This window comes from Orcinus orca, chromosome 6 (genome assembly GCF_937001465.1).
Source record: "Orcinus orca chromosome 6, mOrcOrc1.1, whole genome shotgun sequence".
Taxonomy (NCBI): domain Eukaryota; kingdom Metazoa; phylum Chordata; class Mammalia; order Artiodactyla; family Delphinidae; genus Orcinus; species Orcinus orca.
The window spans coordinates 35,643,609-35,663,426 of NC_064564.1; the positions used below are offsets into that span (position 1 = coordinate 35,643,609).

Consider the following 19,818-nt stretch of genomic DNA (forward strand, 5'->3'; position numbering starts at 1 on the left):
GAGAGGCCACAGCAGTAAGAGGCCCGCGTACCGCCAAAAAAAAAAATCCACGAAAAATGGTTAAAATGGTATATTTTATTTTATGTATATTTTACCATAATACAGAAAAACATATCCATGGGGGGGGGAAAGACCAGAAACAAAGTCAAAAGACAAAGAACAACCTAGAGAAAAGATGTCTAAATCATGCCATGGGCATAAAGCAATTTTTAATATATAATGAGTTCCTACAAATTAATAGAGGTCTAAAAAGTTATTGAAAAATGAGCAAATAGTATGAACTGAAAGTTCACAGCAAAGACAAATAGTTCTTAAACACATGAAGAGAAGCTTATACTCATTCATATTTAAAAATTAACGAGGGAATTCCCTGGCGGTTCAGTGGTTAGGACTTGGCGCTTTCATTGCCGCGGCCTGGGTTCAATCGCTGGTTGCGGAACTAAGATCCTGCAAGCCATGCAGCGGGGCCAAAAAAAAAAAATTAATGAAACCACACCTATCAAAATAGAATGCACCCAGAAGTTTTAAAAGAAGGTGGAGAAATCAGCTTTCTCAATTTTGGGTCGTTGGGTTGTAAACTGGCTTATCTTCTGTGAAGAGCAACTTGGCGATATCTACCAGAATGACAAATGCTCATACCCTCTGACCCAGCTATTTCACTTCTAGGAATTTATCCTACAGATAATTTCAACCTTTTATACAAAAGTATTCACTGAAGAATTATTTGTAATAAAAAATTAGAAACGAACCCTAAAAGTTCATAGATAGGGAGAGAGTTAAATAAATTACGGTAAACTCAAAGAACAGAAAGAAGCCTTTCTCTTTCTGCAGTAATGGGATGATTTTCAAAATACGTTGTGAGGTGAAAAAAACCAAGTGTAGAACAATGCATATAACATGATACGATCTCAGTAAAAACATGAAAATATGCATAAGCTTACTGACTGAAATATGCACAGGCTCTACCTGGAAGGATCCCCAAGAAGCTGAGGAGCTGGTAGCTGGAAGACAGAAGGAGGGACACGACTTTCCCTGCATTGTTCTCTCTGACCTCTGTGTTGTGTGAAAGGTGTGACCCATTTCATTTTAGAAGACGTAAAGGGATCTATATGTCTCTTGTTCCCCATAACTGGTTACCCGCATCGGGTACTGATGACTAGGGCAAGTCCCTACACTGGTAGACAAGAAGGCCCTGCCTTCCCTAGAAGATGGGGAAGAAAAATGCCAGACTTAATAAAGCTGGAAGAAAGGGACACAGAAGGAGATGCTGTCCTCTCTCCTCTTCTTTGTGTCACTGCCCGAGCGCTAACATCCCACCAGAAGGCAGGGCTCTGTCAGGCAGTTCTGATGGTGGAGATGGTCTCTGGTGCCTCTTCCTTCCTGAGCTCCCTCAGTGTCAAGCAAGGACCTTGTCCTCATGGGGTGCAAACTGGAGTCCCATGAACTGGCTGCTGCTTCCAGCTTTGAAGTCTCACTCATCCATGTGAACAACACTTTCTGAGTCTCCAAGCACACATCTGGCACCAGCCTTGGAACTGGGCTCAGCAGTGAGTAAGACAGGTAAGCAGTTGCCTTCTCAGACAACTGCTTAAACACGGAGCTGGGGAAGCGCTCCAGCCAGTCCGTGCTGCTCATGAGAGCCTACTGCTCATTTTGCAGAAATTTTGTGAGCTGCGTGTTACACATAGCCACTGTTAAAGAATACAGAATCCAACAATGTCCCAATCCCGGCAATGACACCAAAAGCAAAAAGGATAGCACTACTGCAATCAGCAGTGCTGAAGTTGAAAGAGGGTTCAATTTACTGAATATAATTTGTACAAGGGTGAGAAATCGTTGGACAGTAGATCACATGCCAGATTGAGTGGCAATCAATTTACTGGGAAAAGAATTAGCAGATGGGGATGCCTTTCCATTTGTCAAAACATCATCAAGCACAGGTTGACCACAGCAAAAATTAACAAACGCATTCTGGCTATATATATGGAATTTATAATCATGAATATGGATATTTTGTGATTATTTGTAAATTGTTACACATCCTTTACATTAGTAAAATTTACAATAAATGTATGTATGATATACATGTGTACATTATATATATGTGTATATATATATATATATGTGTATATATATATATGTATGTAAGTATATACACACATACACGCATTTCAATTCACACTGAATTGAACTCTGCTACCTTGAGATTAACTTCTCTAAACTCTGGTTTCCCAATCTGAAAAAGAAGCATAAAACAACAACTTCCCACCTGCCTTCAAGGGTCAAAAGAGAAACTTCAAGCCATAAAGTTGAACCCTAGTTGTCTCCAATATCCTGATTCTTCCCATCCCACGGTGGCTGATTTTTAAATACCTGTTCGCAACAACTGTCCTTGGCTTTCGAGCAGCTGTCTTCTCGCCTGTAACCTCTTTATTACCACAAGAAGGAATGCTACCCGAGAAACAAGAGCTGCACCGCCTTGGAAACTGCTCTGGCTCCAGATGTCCCTGCCCCCTCAGAGCAGGGCTCCCCCAAGCTGGCAGTCCCTCCACTTGCTCCCTGAGTGGGAAGGCTAACTGACACCTTGTCGTAAGGCTGGCAACGCTCCCAAACCCTCAGCAGCAGGAGCCCACTTTCCCATCAATCCGTTTACAGGATTCTACCAGAGCCCTCTGTTTTTTTCTCTCTGGGTGCAACTCCAGCACTTTCTAGAGAATTAATTTTAAATCATAATTAAATCCTATCTTTTAAGAACACATGATACACCTTTCTACTCGCACTAGAATCAATTAAAATTTACTGGGGAAGAAGTCAATTCTATACTCAGACTTCCTTTTTGCCTTCTGAAGCCCCAGTTTTCCAGCATCGTAAAAAAAAAGAGAGCAAATTTGATGGTACTGAAGAGACTGCCGACTGCAGAAAGGTTTAACATCAAGTCCCATGGTTTTCACTTTTAAACTGCAAATATTCCAGGGCAAACAGTTGTGCTGTAGAGGCTGTGTTCACAGACTCAACACAAACATGTGCTGCTTTCTCTAAGAACCACGCTAGCTGTGACATGGGCACATCAACCGCTGGTGCCTATTGCCTCTAGTACCTTTCCCTTCAGTAACCGAGAGGGGGTCAACCACAGTGTATTCCCACTAGCCTCCCCCAGACTTTAAAATCAGACAATGAGAATAGGTAACATGGTAAAAAAAAAAAAAAAAAAGTACCAATAGATTTGGGGGAAATCATCAGGATTTCTGCAATGGAAATTATACAATGGAAAGGATATAGCCGTTTTGTTCATATCCTACTCTCCAGCTAGCAGTTGAAACTGGGACCCACTCTGGACCTTTACAGGGCTGTCACTACCCAGGGCTATTCCAAGGATGAAAACATACTATGCATCTTAAGGAACTTTTTAGTGATTACTTATCCACCTTTAAAACTCATAGGAACTATGGTACAGTCCTTCATTTCAGAATATTGTAATATGACCAATTAAGACAACAGGTATTTCTGGAATACTTTCTCTGTGCAAGATGCTGGGAACAAAAGAACTATGACACCTTAAGGGGCTTACAATCTAGGGAAGATAAACACAGATACACACACACACACACACACACACACACAGGCAGGGACGGCCAGCAATGCAACATGGAGAGTCTAAATGCTGGATGACTGTGCCAAAGAGGAAATATCCAGGAGTTTGCAAGAGGAGGGAACATTTTGAAAGGGGATGGTCAGGAGTGACTTCCTGGGAAAAATGGAATATAAATCCAGTATTCAGAGTAGGGAGGAGGACCCTGCACACTGAGAGTACAGATTCTGATCACCTGCACCAACAGAGGGGAGCAGTTCCATGGCAAACCCAGTGCTATTTCACAGCTGTCACTAGTGGACACCCCTCTCCTGGTTACTCTCCATCTCCTCCATCTGTCCACCCACCCTCCCCACCCCACCCCCAATCTGTTCTTCACCGTTCTCTGCCCAGCTGGAGGCTGCCCCATATCCTGCTCCCTGGGGGGCGGGGGGGGGGTAAGAGGAGGCACTGGCAGAAAGGAGGAGGGAGAAGTCAGGGTGTGTCTTCCCCGAAGTGGCATATGTGCTGAAGGCCCTCCTCAGTGGCCCCAGCTCAGCCCTAGGCACAGTATCAGCTTCCCAGACTGTGTGTACTTGGCCGTCCTTCACCTTGACTATCAGGAGTGGACTCATTTCTTTTTTTTTTAATTTTATTTATTTATTTTTGGCTGTGTTGGGTCTTCGTTGCTGCGCGTGCGGGCTTTCTCTGGTTGCAGCGAGCGGGGGCTACTCTTCGTTGCAGTGCGCATGTTCTCAATGCGGTGGCTTCTCTTGGTGCGGAGCACGGGCTCTAGGTGTGCGGGCTTCAGTAGTTGTGGCACGCGGGCTCAGTAGTTGTGGCACATGGGCTTAGTTGCTCTGCAGCACGTGGGATCTTCCCATACCAGGGCTCGAACCCGTGTTCCCTGCATTGGCAGGTGCCACTGTGCCACCAGGGAAGAGGAGTGGACACATTTGTTGCCAGCACCCTGCTTGACCCATTTCCCTTCCCCACCGTGCCCTCCAAATCAGCCCCTGTCCTTTCACACCCTCCACCACTGACAAGCTTCCCCAGGTGACTTCTGTATAAGTGCCCCTCCCCCAGGGAGCTGGGAGAGGGCACTCTTCACACCTCCTGCCACATCCTGAGACCTGACTTTTCACCTTTAAAAGCCCCCTGCTGGAAGAGGGGATATTGGAGGCAATAACTAAGCTATATGGGTTCCCCACAGTCACACAGCATGCTATGCCATCCAGCCTGCTGGAGAGGCAAGATCTGGGGCCTAAGAGAATGAAAAGCGAATAAAAAGCAAGGAGTTATCGAGCTTTGACTAAAAATTAGAAATCAGCATTAAAAAAACACACACACAAAGCTATTCAGCAGGTTAAAAACAGAGTCGTGGAGATGGCAGCAGAAGGCCCCCCTTAGGAGACAGGAGGGTGGACTGAAGTCTGGCAGTGATGGGGACCCAGCCGAGCCATGACTCAGAGAAGCCTGCTCAGCAGGATGGGGCAAGGCAGAAACTCCGATGTTGGTCATGGGTGGCTACCACACTGGACAAGCGACATCCGGAAGTCTCTCCAGGTCTTACTCATTGTCAGTGCCACCCCACGCCTCTGGGAAACAGCAGACACACCCACTCCAGGGATAGTACATAAAAGCCAGACTAAGACAACACCTGCCTCAGACCTCTGGCTCACACCATCTGCATCCTGCTCTCTTCCTTCCTAAGCTCTGGACACCCAAGGTCAATACCTTCCTTCAGGGGCACTTTCTTTGCTCACTGGGTGCAGGATCTTCCTTGCCTACTACCCGCTCCAACCCCTAGGTCCATTTGTTAACACTTCCCTGTCCTGATACTGTAGCCCAGTGGTTCTCAATGGGCTGGGGCAGATGTTACTAGCATCCAGAGGGCAGAAGCCAGGGATGCTGTTAAACATCCCACAACCACAAAGAATCATCTCTACCAAAATGTCACTAGTACCAAGGTTGAGAACTTTCAGTTTAAAGGAAGGAAACATCGGGCTTCGCTGGTGGTGCAGTGGTTAAGAATCCTCCTCCCAATGCAGGGGACACAGGCTTGAGCCCTGGCCTGGGAAGATCCCATATGCCGCGGAGCAACTAAGCCCATGAGCCACAACTACTGAGCCTGTGTTCTAGAGCCCACGAGCCACAGCTACTGAGCCCGTGTGACACAACTACTGAAGCCTGCGCACCTAGAGTCCGTGCTCTGCAACAAGAGAAGCCACTGCAATGAGAACCCCACGCACTGCAACAAAGAGTAGCCCCCGCTCGATGCAACCAGAGAAAGCCTGCACATAGCAACAAAGACCCAACCCAGTAAAAAATAAATAAATTAATTAATTAAATTTATTTTTTTTAAAAAAAGGAAGGAGACATATATTGAACACATTGTATGAGCCAGGCACTGTGCTGGATGTTTTAAAGTTCTTTAAACTTCTCGCTTCCATGACAGGGCAGAGAAACAGGTCACAGAGTAAGCCCTACCACCCATCACCCAATCTCCAGTCGTGACTTAGCAATTTTGGGTGTCCAATGGTTGCCTCCACCATCTTAAACACATTATCCAAGGCCAATGTCTTTCCGAACCTCGGTTTTCTCATCTGTAAAATGTGGATTAAATACCTCCCTCCAGCCCCTGGTCTAAAATGGGTTCCCAGTAAATCTTAGTGCCCTTGTCTCCTCCTTCATGTCTGAGTTCCAATTTCTTCCAGGGAATAAATGGGCAGACACGTGCGCGCACACAGATCCGCTCAGGCACCCACCTGCTTATGTTTTTCTGTCCCCACAAGAATCTGAATGAATGAGTGAATAAATGAATGAACCCTCCAATTCAGAATGGCCTCTTCTCGCCTGAACTCCAGAAACAGTTTTTCATACTGAATTCCTCTCACTCCTTATTTAGGTTTTCTATTATCATTGGTTGTATAAAGTCTGTCTGCCCTACTTGGTTAGGAGCTTGCTGAGATAAACGGCCCTGCCTGACACCCCAGCCAGTGCCCTATCATTCAGAAGTCCAATCAACCCTGGACGAATGAATATGTGATGGACGGATATCACAGTTCACACGACACTTCTGTTTAACGGTCTACTTATGTTACCTGTTTATAGTTAGCATTGTCAACTCCCTGATATTTCTCTTGAATTTACCTTATAAACCCAATTTCTGGGCATTTTCCTTTGCAAATTTGTGAGCATCTAATGTCACTTTTATAAACTACAGATATCTCTACTCAATGGCCCAAAGAATAAGGAAGCATCCTTTAAAGGGGCCTCTGGTGCGACCGCCATGCTCCTTGAACAAATGGGCCCCCAGTCCAGGGAACAAGGATGCACTCAAATGCCTAAGTGGGCATTCACTCCCAGCAGCTGGCAGAACCTCGCCATTAAGTAAATCCTAACAATTCAGCCTTTCAGCCACCAACCTAATAGGCTTTTCTTGGCACAGGCAATTCTGGCTTGGCCAAACACTTATTTTCACATCTTAAATCAGTACGTGTCAGAACTGAACGGAGGCTCAGACCTGCCGTACGTCTTGCCTTCTGCAGCAAGTTCATCTCAGAATGGAACTCACACACTCATTCAGATCCCTTCTTCCATAAAGATCTGTAAGAAAAATCAATGATTTGTTCATCTGATCAAATTCCTAGTCTCTTATTGGGCTGCTTAAGACAGTTTTTTCATTTAAAAAGCAGCTAGAAAAATGAAATTGACTTTTCGGGAAGTTACAGTACACCCTGTTAAAACATAAATTTGTGTGCTGACATACCTCAGGTTCTTAATGACGCCAGGATGACCGTCCCTCTGAGCATTTCCGAGCAGCTCTCTCCCGGCTCTTGTTCAGCTTTTAGTTGTCCTGGCTTCCCTGAAAGCATGTTTTCCCATCTTAATAGACCCTCCTTGACATGAGCTCCTCCCTCCCTCTTCCAGGGGCGTCTGGGTGCACTTTGGCAATGGCATCCCTGTAAGCCCCATCTCCAGCAGCCCGCTTTCAAACGCACGGCTAAATTCCTGGTTAACTTGTTTCTCGGGAGCTCTGCAAATCATTGACCACGCTACTGGGCGGACCCACCAGGGAGCCCAGCACATAAACCGAGTCCTGGGCCCGAGCCAGCCCGAACAGGCAGCTAGAAGGGCAGATCACATAAACGACGTCAAACTTGGTAGAATGAGCCCACCCCGCAGGCTGAGCCAAAGATGGGGAGAGAGACAGAGGAGAAAAGAAGAGAAGGAGGAAGGATGGAATTGAGGAGAAGAGGGCCGGCACCCCCACCCTGCCCCTGGGAGACCAGGTCAGAACCTGGGTGGGGAAATGAGGAACTAACAGAAAAAGGCAGGACCCCGGTGACAAGGATCCAGAAGCATATGTTCAGTCTCTCCTGCGCTATCTGTCTTATTAAACAGCGGCCCCTTCTCCAGCACTTACAGTGTGCCTGCTACTGGGCCAAGTGCCTTACACGCATTACGTGTGTCTTCACAACAACCTTATGAGGGAGGTATGCTTATTATCCCCATTTCACAGATGAGAAAACTGGGTCTCACAGAAGTCAAGTGACTTTCCCAAGGCAACAGCTAGTGCACTGTGGAGTCAGGGATTTGGGTCAAAAGCTCTGAACCACATTCTAATTTCTGGACATGTACCTTCATAAGGCAAATAAACAAAGCCTCCTGTGGGCTTAGCTGAATCCCACCCCATGTAAGAGACACAAAAAGCCATGTTTTCTACTCTCAGAAAACTCACACTTCAGAGAGAGCCAAGAATCACGTGAACAAGCCAAGTGTAAAATAATACCAAGTGCGCAGTTATTTACCGCACATTGTTAAGGGATATAGGAAATAAAAGAGAGAATCTGCACGACTAGCTGTGGACATGCTCCACAGAAGCCTGCAGGCCGAAACAGGCCAGCTCACTTTGCATTCGCTTTTTAGTTCTCCAGGTTAAAACTTGTCTCTAATACTGATAATTTTTTTAATTAAAACAATTTTTTTTTGCCACCCACCCAGCCTGGGCCGGAGGGGAGGAGGCTCGGGGTCGGCGAGGACACCGGCCTCGGCGCCGCCGCGTTGCTCCTCCAGCAGGCCTGGGCGCGTGGGTCGGTCAGGACCCCGGCCCCGCGGGCGGAGGGCGAAGGGCGGAGGGCAGGCTGCGCCAGGGGACGAAGCCCTGCAGCCTCCCCGCCGCCTCCCCGAGCGGGTGCCCGGCTGCGCCGCAGCGTCTGCACAGCAGAGCGGTCCCTCAGGTCGCTGTGGGCCCCTCCTCCGTCGGCGGCTTGGTTCAGAACACTTTTTTGGATGGGGTCAAAGGACACATTGGGGCGCGGGGTCAGGCGAGGGTGCGGGGAAGGGGCGCCAGAGACTTGGGAATGTTGGGAGCCCAGACCCGCCGGGACGCGGGGTCCTGCTCCGCGGTTGCTCTGCCTGACCTTGCCCTGTGGGTGCAAAAGGTTTTTTTTTAATGTTTTTAATTATCTGCATGAAAGAGAATGTTGCCTCTGAAGAGGAGGCCTACAAAGGATGGTCCATATTAATTGGTAACATTAATAAAACCGGATATACTCATTCAGTGCCCGAAGCATGTTTAGCAAAACCGAGGGACTTCCTGCTTCTACACCACCTCGACTTACCTTGCCTGTCCACTGCCGTATTTGCCAAGCTTTCCTATCTCTGTGTGCCATGGGAGGGGTGGGGAGGAAAGCAAGACCGATAAAACTTCATCCTGGAAAATATTCCACTTGTTCTAATTCACTTCCTCTCCCAAACAATTGAATCAGCTTCCTGAAGCTCCTGAGGGGGGGATATCGGCCAGGTGCTCAAATCTTATCCATTCTAAATGGGGAACTGTAAATATCTTCCCTCCATTCCAAAGCTAGTTTGAATTACATGGCAAAGAAATTCCTAGAACAAGGTCTCAAGCAGTCATTTTATAAGTTCTCCACCAAATGGGATGACAGGTGAGGATTCTCCTCCACTCCGATTGTTCAATGTGGAAATAGAGACATTAGGGAGAAAACAAGAGCAGAGGTGCCTTACATCAGCCAGGCCTTGTCCCGAGCACACGGGTGCCACTGCAATTATGGTCTGCAGAGAAGTGTAAGCCGGCCACGAAAGGGGAAGGAAATAAACCTGTGATTATCCAAAGACAGGGGAGCTCCTGAGGATATTTTGGTGGAAGTTTCTGGCATTACAAACAGCAGTTCACACGCTGATTCTAGATACTCTGAGGGGCAAGGACAACATTTAGAAAGACAACTTTCTATATTCACATTCCAAGTGTACATCAGAAACCCCTTGGCAGGATCTGGCTTCAATTACACTGATTTATGTACCAGTAAAATAGTATTTTTAAGATAACAAATAACTTCTTAGCTTTTTTTGGCTTACCAAATTTCTCAGGACAGCTCTTCCGGGTGTCAGGTGCAATTCAGCATTTCCAGCTCAGCAGTTAGCTGTGAAAAGTCTATTCTCTACAGTATTCGTATACCTACAGTGCCCATAGCTTTGTTTTTGTAAAGGGAAGCAGCTTGCAATTCTCAGTCTATTAAATATTACATCAAAAGGTTGCAGTCTTTCATCACTCTCCCAGAGACACATATTTCTGCCACTTACCCATAAACCACAGATGGAAAAAAAAGAAATAAATTGCACTCTACCCAGAGGAGGCAAAACGATTTAGAAGAACTTCTCAAAGGAGGGAGGAAACATTAAAACAGAATCAGCACTAACTACTGACCTCTTCTCCCCCAAGCCACTCCATCTATGTGCCAACGTATCCCTCTGTCACTATCTTGTCCTATCACCTGAGTCGTACCTACCCTCCTGCATATACAGCCTGGTCGTAGACGGTGGTATGAGTTGCTAGGCGGACATAGAGACAGGCAGTTCAGAGGGAAATCTGACCCGCTTCATGATGGGACCAAAAAAAAGGTACTGATTACCTCTCCTACACTTCTTTTGCAACTGGAAAATTCCACACTGGGGGGCCAGGGACAAGGGCATGGAGGACCAAAGTAAGGTCTCGAAAATCCTGACAATTCTTACAAGTTAAAAAGGGAAGGGTTGCATGGTTTCAAAAGTAGAAAACAATGAACTACAGAAAAAACTAACAATGGAAAAAAAAATGGAAATTCACTCATTCCTTATACGTGAAAACTTACTATATCAACTGTACTGGAGATATCTGAAAACCAGCCCCATTCATCACATTATATCTAAGAAAGAGTAATCAGACAGTTTTGACCGAAAATAGAATGTGTCCCACAAGAGTCCACACACAGAGCTAAATTTCCCAGCTGAAAGCCATCCGGCTTATGAATATAAGCACCATCAATATAAACCTTTCAAACACCAGAGATCGGCAGTTCACAGCATTCATTTGCTCAAACATTACATTCCTCATCCAAAGTTGAATGCTTGACAAAGGGAAGAATCAACAACTTTCTCCCCACCTCCTTCCCCTCCTGACATCTCTGAATGTATCAATACATTATAGTACTGAATAAAATTTCTCCAGTTGACAATTGGAATGTCGACAGGTAGGACATAGGGGAAAGCCCCGTGGTCACGTCTCAGAGGTTAGCAACATTATACTTAAATGACGGCAGTGTGGTCTGTAAGCCACACGAGCTCTCAACGTCACCTCCAAAAGACAGAAGCGATAAACAAGAGTCACTAAGGATCACACCTGTCAGTTATCACCAGAGATTAGTTACCAGCACATGACTGGTTTTGTTTTGTTCTGGACTGGGATTGAAAATAAGACCAACTATTTCAGGTTTCAGACTCCTTCCCTGTAAAAATCCTTTTAGTACATTAAACCTAGAATGGGCATATGACACTTTCTGTTTTACCTAAGGAAGATGTACTAGTTAGACAAAGTTTTGTGTTTGTTTTTTTTTTTTTTTTGCGGTACGCGGGCCTCTCACCGCTGGGGCCCCTCCCGCCGCGGAGCACAGGCTCCAGACACGCAGGCTCAGCGGCCATGGCTCACGGGCCCAGCCGCCCCGCGGCATGTGGGATATTCCCGGACCGGGGCACGAACCCGCATCTCCTGCATCGGCAGGCGGACTCTCAACCACTGCGCCACCAGGGAAGCGCGACAGAGTAATTTTTAAACCCATTTTTGTTAGATGATGTAGAAAAACCAAAGGTCAGTCATTTTTTCCTCTACTCTCTCCTAACTGTACATTTACAGGAATTAATTTAGAATGTAAACAAAGTGATAGACTGGATATATTATAAATAATTATACTACCATATAATCTCTCTCAAGGCCGAGGGTTGATGCATTCTGTTGTGATCACTTACCACAGCAAACCAAAGCAAAACAATTAAGTATCACCTTCCACATAAAGCCTCAAACAATCACACCCCAGCCTTAAACCAGACAGACTAGGGCCACTTAATGAAATGAGAAACTGTCTTTTAGTGGGGTGGCCTACTGGGCAGAGCCACGACTCTTATACATTCCATGACTCAAAGGTTAAATAACGATGAAAGTGTTCTGTGAACTTTCTAAAAAGCTAAATTATGCACTTTGGCACTTGGGTAAGACTACGGCATGTACTAGCACCATTCATAACTGTGGGGCACGAGCCATTTGGAAAAGGCAAGAAGGTCACGTGTGTTGTCAAGTGCCCACGAGAGTTCTGAACTCAAAGCGTCAGCCTCTTCATGGGGTGAAAATGGAAACCCACCATGAAGCGGTTACTAGTTACTCCTGACCATCCCCTCCAAGCACGTATTAAGATGGATAGGCACGAGATGGCTGCCCAAATCACTTCTGTTCGATATCAACATTATCTGGCTTCTAAAAAAATGAGAATTGCCAAATCCTAAGTAGTGTGAAGAATATAATGAAAACAGTCCTGCTCGGGAGTCTAGGTCCATCTCTTGCTACCTGGTAGCCAGCTACCTTGAGAAAGCCACTTGACCTAAGGACTGATGGGATGAAACAAGAAGGAAGGACTCACTGACTGCTCAGCTTCTTCTAGGTCTAAGTGCCCAAGGGTCCTGGGCTACCCTTCACCAACAAGAGCCCCTCCCCTCTACCAGCAGGTGGCATTCTTTGTCTCCTGATCAGAAATATGTTTCCATTAAAATCATGCTTTATTTCATGCATATAAAATGCCTGATTAGGTTAGGTTAGGTACACATTGCAACTGGGTAGAATTAGGGGTGAAAGTTCATAATTCATTCCCCTACAGGGTGTCCCAGAGGTCAGACCACCTAATCCTGACCTTGTCGCTCCCCCGTCATTCCCCCACCACACCACCTCTGAAGGTATCCACACACCCCCACCCCAATGCCTGAAGGAAATGGTCTCTACCTTTCTGGGGTTACAACTTTGCTGGGAGACCACAGGATACGTCTGATAATGTCACCTCTTCTGATATAACCCTGTATTGCAATTACTGAAATTCACCTGACCACGCATCTCTGTAAGCTTACTGTGTTTTTCACAGCTTTGCAGGGGCCTGCCAACGCTATGGGGCCTTTAGGTTCCTAAGCGGCTGGGTGAGACACAAGCCTAGGGTAAAAGGGCGAAGGAGGACCAAAAAGGCCGCTTCAACGTTCCCTGGCTTCCCCATCAATTAGCGCCTCCATAGCCTACGTTCCTGATGGTATGTCCCGCCAGGTCCCAGTGAACCTAATTTCTACATCCCCAGGTGGTCCGGAGGCGCATTCCCAGTGCTGGCAAGCAAGCATTCAACCCAACTGCCCCTCACTACTGTCACCGTGCCCTCCCTTCGCATGCTAGAATGCACAAAATTTTAAAATCCCTGATTGTTACCTCTAATACATATATTTGAACTTTATCTCTCTTAAACCTTTGCAGCCTTTCCCATCAGAGGAAACAGCTGAGGGCACACAGAAGCAGAAATGAGAAGAGAAAACTCACATTCAGGGAGGTCCTACAGGATGATCTCACTAGTCAACCTTGTGAGCCTGCGAGTCCCGCTTCCAAGGAGAAAACACGCTGGGAAGTCTCTCCCTCTCCCATCCCCACGGGATTGCCAGTCTTAGGACTGATTCCTGCAGTTCACAGTAAACCAGCAGAAAGATGTACTCAGACTGTCAGGGTTTATTACAATTCCTCACGTCAATTAAAATGCCTCTGGATTTTATGCCACAATGAGAGTGTTTTAACTTTAAATTATTAGCTTCCAGCAACCATCCAAACAAATGGAGAATACTTAATGCTCCACTTTGTTTTGTTTAAAACTGATCTTGTGCTTGGATACGCTGGCTGCTGTGCACCTTAGCCACAGAACGCAAAAGGAAAAACAGCTTTTATTTTGATGAGCTGCAGCCTTCAATATCCTAAGTTCACCCCCACCAGAGTCATCACTCATTGAGGGCCATATACATGTAACCATATATAGGTGCATGTGTGTGTGTACTCATGGTGCCTTACAAATATTAATCCACTTATTCAATCCGTCAGCATTTATTGAGCACCTACGTCATGCACCTCATTAGGCATAAGAGATAAAAAATGACAAGCAAGTCCAAGGTCACAACCCTGTGACAAGCTGTGGCGAAAGTAGATAATCCAACAAGTAATGAGTATGCGTTGTGGTAAATGCTGTAACGGGGAAAAGAGGTTATTAAAAATAATATCTGAGGCAGCGACTATGTGTGAGATGTTTACAGCCACTGCCTCTAATTCGTATAGCATCCTGCAAAGGTAGGTGTCTCCCCACTTCCCAAAGGAGGGGGCCGGGCTGTCCCACGCTACACACCACCTCTCCATCGGCCTCAGCACCCGCATCAGCATTTGCATCTCAAGTCCCCATTCTGGTCTCAGTATGGTACCTGCCGGCCTGCATTTGCCGATTCAGGCGTCGATGAAACTTTTGCCCAGAATGATACAGCACATTGCACACCCACAGGGGAGAAAAGAGCCCACAGCGCACCCTGAAGGAACTTTTAAGCCGGCTACATGGAGTCATACAAGAATATTAACAACACAAAGCAAGGATGGAGCATGGACGGGGCAGTCTGTGGTCATGACCAGTGGAGTGCTTCAGAGAGCAAGTCATTTGGCTTCTGAAAGGGAGAGATCATTGTGGAGAGATTTATTCAGGAGGTGGGACCCAGGTCTTCAGATCACATAAGGTCAGACGGTGTAAGAGAAAGAAGGCCAGTTCTCAGGAAGGCGGTGTTCACAGAGGTGCCAAGAAGGCTCGCAGGTTAGGCTGAACCACAGCCAGGGATGTAACTGGAGCGCGATGGTGGGACAAGCTGGCCTTCAGCTGCCCCGAGTGCCAACTGATAAGAGATGCTAAGGCACCTGGGGCATTAAAATGACCCAGTGTAACAGCACATGGAGAAATCCGCATTTAAAAGAACCCCTCCCAGAAACCACTACATGTGACAGAAGCAGTTCTTCGTTCTACCTCCTGGGATAGAGGGTGAAACCCAAAGGGCCTCCTGAAGTCAACACAGGTCACCAAACAATATTCTAACCATGACAGTCCTTTTCACTGCAGGGACTTGTTTCTACTTGAAGGGTGTGCAAGTTCAAGGCCAGAGCTGCATTAGTCAGAATCAGAGTGGAGAGGCCAAGGGCTGTCAGCAATGGGTCTCCCCCATGACCCTTTTCCCACAGGACCTCCCTTCCCCAAATTGGTAAACAGAAAAAAGAATATCAAGTTGCAAACCAAGTTATTAGCATGCCTGGAATACTCACATGTCTCAACCAGTCCTGCTGATGATATCTATATTTGTTTAACTCTTGACGGCTGATAAAATTCTTTTACTTGGTATTCACAACAGCCATGAAATAAGCACTAGGTCTCTCATTTTATAGATGAAGATCCTGAGGGTCAGAGATGGTAAGTGACCTATTCAAGGTTATACAGCTAGCAAGTTCTAGGGCCAATTCTGGACCAGAATATCTGTCCAGTGGTCTGTCTGCTCTATCACTACTACAAATAATCATAATACTTTATAAAGTTCTTTAGAGTTGACAGCTTTTACAGTACACCTGGGCAGTACACACACTAATATACATAGACACACACACACACACACACACACTCTCACCCTTGTACACACACACTTTCTGTTTTCCTAAAAGTAAAGTAACAATAGTAATAATCAAAATACTATATCCTACTTGTTTAAAAACCCATCCTCCCTCCTCTAGCTATGGACTTTGTCTTAGACCATTTATAAAGTAAGTGAGTAGCTATTGTGTAGATTACTGCTAAAGACATGTGGATGAAGTTTTAAACCATAGATGTTGGTTTGTTTACAACTCACTGCTTAGAACAAGCTTGCTTTTGTGTTAAACATCTGCCCATTTTCATTTGCTACTACTAAGCTCCTTCCTCTACTCCCAATCTTCTCTCAGTGACACAAGCAGCATCTTTCCTATATGTCCATCTTATGCCAGGATCTGTTTTCAGGAAGTGGCTATTTCCTGGCAGACATAAAATTCACAGGACTCGAAAAAAACATTGAAATAAAAAAATCAACCATTTACTGCATTTTTAAACAAAAGAAAAAGACCTATCAGACAGATCGGCATGGATACTTTATTTTTAAAAATTCCCAACTCCCACTTTGTCAAAGCACTTCTTTCAAATTCACAGGTCACACAAATTAAATTATTCAATAAACAATTTGTCAATTAGTCTTGCACAGTGGGGAGAAAATTATACACAGAAATGTAGAATGAGCCCAAATCAAAGCAAAATCTAGTGACAAATGAGCAAACTGCTCTCCAGCGCAGAGGCAGAGAGCCTGTCATCCCACCCACGAAATAAAGATCACAAACTCCCCCGCCAGCCACAGGGAGGCCTCATTATTTTTCCTTCTCATAACACATAATTCTACCAAAAGATCTTAAGGAAAATAAGGTCAACATACTTAATCTATAAAGCAATCATCTCACCTACTTTTAATCATCTTTCTTTATAAGAGAATTCATATAATCAGGCCACCCTACACAAACAGAATTTAAACATACTTTTTTGCCTTTTTCCCCTGCTCCCAAAGGAAAACACCACGTACCACTCATCTTGCTAAAAACCACAGGAATAAAGTGACTTAATTCTAGTTAATTCTAGTTAAACCAAGTATTTCAACCACATACCCTTAAACCTTAACATTAAACATATCCATGAAATATTTTTGAGAGCTATCCTTCTTACTTATTCACTCAGTAAATCTCCAATATATAGTAAGCTCCCCCAAGCACAACTTCCCAGTGATGTTCTGAATCCATACTAAATGTATACAGAAATATTTTGATAAAGTATCTTTTTAAAAATTGCTTTTGTTCTGAACTATTACTTGAACTTGAAAAAATTTTAGTTAAACGCAACTTTCACAATTCTCACAAGGTCATCTAGGGTGTGGGTAGTTTTGAATTTCCTTTTCATGGGGAAACAGGAAGCACTGAATCAGGACATCAGGTGTATACGGAAAAATACATATTTTGATACACATGTAAGTAAATACATACTTTTTTGTTGGTTTAAAGATCCTTTTGTCTACTTGACTCACGATACAAATACACTGCAGTCAAATTTCTTATGTTGAATTTAAATTTAGGTGTGAAAACTGGGTTTTCTGCTCAAGTTAGACCAGAGCATAACACACCCTGTCAAATCCCCAGTCAAGGGGAAACCCATCCAGCCCTTAGAGGCCCCCAAAGAATCATTCTTTGTTCACCTGGCACTGAAAGGCTTCACATTCAGAATCACAGCTCCTGCAGCAATGGAAGTATGCTCTGAATCCAGATAGTCATATTAGACTCTCAACTAGGGACGTGTTAAAAATTTAACATCGTGAATGAAACCAAAGCAACCACTGACACCAACTGGGTAATTAAACTCCTGGTTCAAGGAAGTTTCAAAATCCAAACCCAACATCAACATCTGGCAAGTCTCCATGTGTGACCTACCGATACTTGTGCATGTTATTCTGAAAATTCCGAAAGAGGGAAAGTATTAAACCTTTAAAAGCCTATGAATTAGTTTGTACTCTCTGTACACATAAGGGCTAACTCACAGTTAACTGGAGCTAACTCCAGTTTCAACTATATCTCAGCTTTTGCCTCACTGTCTCAGAAGGGCAAAAGCTGACAAGCGTTACTGCAGACAACTAAATCTATTCTTGTCCAGGGGTCTTGATCAATACACTCTGCATCATAATCTAACACTGAAATAGCTTCTCCACCGCCAGCTCCTTGTTTTAGGTAGTTTATTTCCGGTCCCTAGTCCTTGCTGGGTTAGTTAACTCTTTTCTCTATAATTTGCACATCTCCTGGAAGGACGAGGGAGACGCCTGAATTCAAACTGCATTTGTTTACCGCCCACTGCCCGCAGTACTGTGCATTCCCACAACCCAGAAACGTGCGCTTCCGGCACCCCCAGTACCTGCCAAGTTCCTCGCCGGTGTCGTAGTAATCATCCACGTTTTCCTGCCTGAACACGGTCATGATAAACTGTCACGCCTCACGGAAGCCCAGCGCACTTCAGCTCCGCTTCCCAAACCATCACCACCGCTCCTGCGCCTCCGTGGGCCCCTCATGCATCAGTCAACAGTCCTTTAAAAAAAAAAGGCAATAACAACAATAAAATGACAACCCAAAAACGAAGTACCCCTCCCAAGGGCTAAGACTCGCTCGCTGAAGACCACCTCTCCGGAGTTGCCGCACCCCGCCGGGTAGAGAGCAGCACTCTTTGTTAAACCCGGGCCAGGGACGCCCCCAGCCCCGCATCGCCGGCGCACGCGTGGGGCCGGGCACAACCGCACCCCAAGGTCCGCGTCCCCGAAAGCAGGGCGCTCGGCACGGATCAGAACCCGCTCCGGAAGTGGCTGGCCTCCCCGCCTCCCCTTTCTCTGCACACACGCCCACCCAGCTCCCCACCTCCAGGGGCGCAGCGGAAGAATGAAGCCCTCGCCGGGGCCGAACGCGCCTAGCTGGAAGCATCCCTCTCCTGCCTGGAGCGGCGGTGCAGCCCCCGCGCCACCTCTCGGCTCCCGCACCTCCCCGGCCGCCTCAGCCACCTTCTCTCCTCCCACGAGCCAAACAGTCCCCAGAGGCACATTCCTGGCGACTCCAGCTCCGTTACCCGGCCGACCCGGCGTGCGGCCGCCCGGGGGAGCAAGGGAGGGAAGGGAGCGGCCGAGGGAGGCGCGGCCGCCCGCTCCCGGTCTCCGCGTCCCGACACAAAGCGCCCGGCCCGCGCCACCTGTTCCCACCCGGCCCGCGGGGCTGGGGTCATCTCCTGGCTGCCATTCCCCTTTTCCCCTCAGTCAAGTGTACCACGCCTCGGCCTTCCCGGTTGCCCTGGGCGCTGCCCGGGCCAACCCCGCCGCGCCGCGGCCGTGAAAGCAAAAGCAGGCGGCGGGGCCCGGGAGGAGACGGGGAGCCGCGAGCGGCCACTCACCCGGGCGCCCGGGAGCTGCCCGGGTCTCTCCGGGGCGCTGTCGGAGGTCGACGGTAGGCGCCAGCGCCGGGGACAAGCGGGGCGGCCGCGGGAGCGCAGGGAGGCAGCGAGTGGGGGCGCGGACCCCGCGCGTCCGTCCGGCGTCGGCTCGGCCGGGCTCTCCCGCTCCTGCTCCGGAGCAGCCCCTCGGCTCCTCGCCGCCTTCCGGGCGGAGGGCGGCCGGCAGGCGGCCAATGGGGACCCCGCGGGCGGGCTGGCGACACGGCCCACCCACCTCCGAGCTGCCCGGCCGGGCCGGTGCTGCGGGTGCTGCGCGGCGCTGGCTGCTCCTCCCCGCTCGGCGCTCTGGGCTCGCTGGCGCGCTCTACCGCGCACACCCCCGCACACACCCACTCACCCCACACCCGCGCCAGGAGCTCAGCCAGCGCGGCCGCGCGCAACATGGGCGCCCCACCTGTGACACGCTGCTACGCTGCCCCCTTCGGCGGGGCTCCAGAGAAATGAGATTCCTTCATCCTGCAGAGGTGTCCTGAGCGCCCCGCGTGGTCCAGGCACGGTGCTTGGCACCGGAGAATCACAGAGACCATAATAGGTTTAAAAAAAAAATCCCTGCCCTCTTGAAACTTACATTCTGGTGGAGAAGCTAGACAATCAATATGTAAACGAATAAATGAGATCATTTTAGAAGGGATTGGTTCCATGGAGACAATACTGCAGGGTAACGGGATAGAGAATGACAGGGCGGGCGGGAATGGACAGCATTAGAAGGGATTTCTGTTCAGGATAGGTGTTTTGAGCTGAGATCTGAACTGTAAGAAGGTATGAAACCAGAGAAGAAAG

General features: G+C 47.2%; 1 protein-coding gene across 4 annotated transcripts in view; it reads right to left on the reverse strand.

Annotated features, from left to right (window-relative positions):
* Window positions 1–19,320, reverse strand: part of DAPK1 (death associated protein kinase 1) — a 209,652-nt gene extending 190,332 nt beyond the window's left edge. Inside the window, exons 1-2 of one of the 4 annotated variants that reach the window (XM_033411366.2) lie at window positions 18,979–19,320; window positions 17,962–18,131 (exon numbers count right to left, since the gene is read on the reverse strand). In XM_033411366.2, the coding sequence (XP_033267257.1) occupies window positions 17,962–18,023 (62 nt within the window). In that variant the 5' untranslated portion in view covers window positions 18,024–18,131; window positions 18,979–19,320. Of the gene's footprint in view, window positions 1–17,961; window positions 18,132–18,223; window positions 18,387–18,455; window positions 18,595–18,978 lie in introns of those variants that run through there. The other 3 variants (XM_049710899.1, XM_033411367.2, XM_012537867.3) reach the window with 3 other exon arrangements.
* Between the last annotated feature and the right edge of the window lie 498 nt (window positions 19,321–19,818).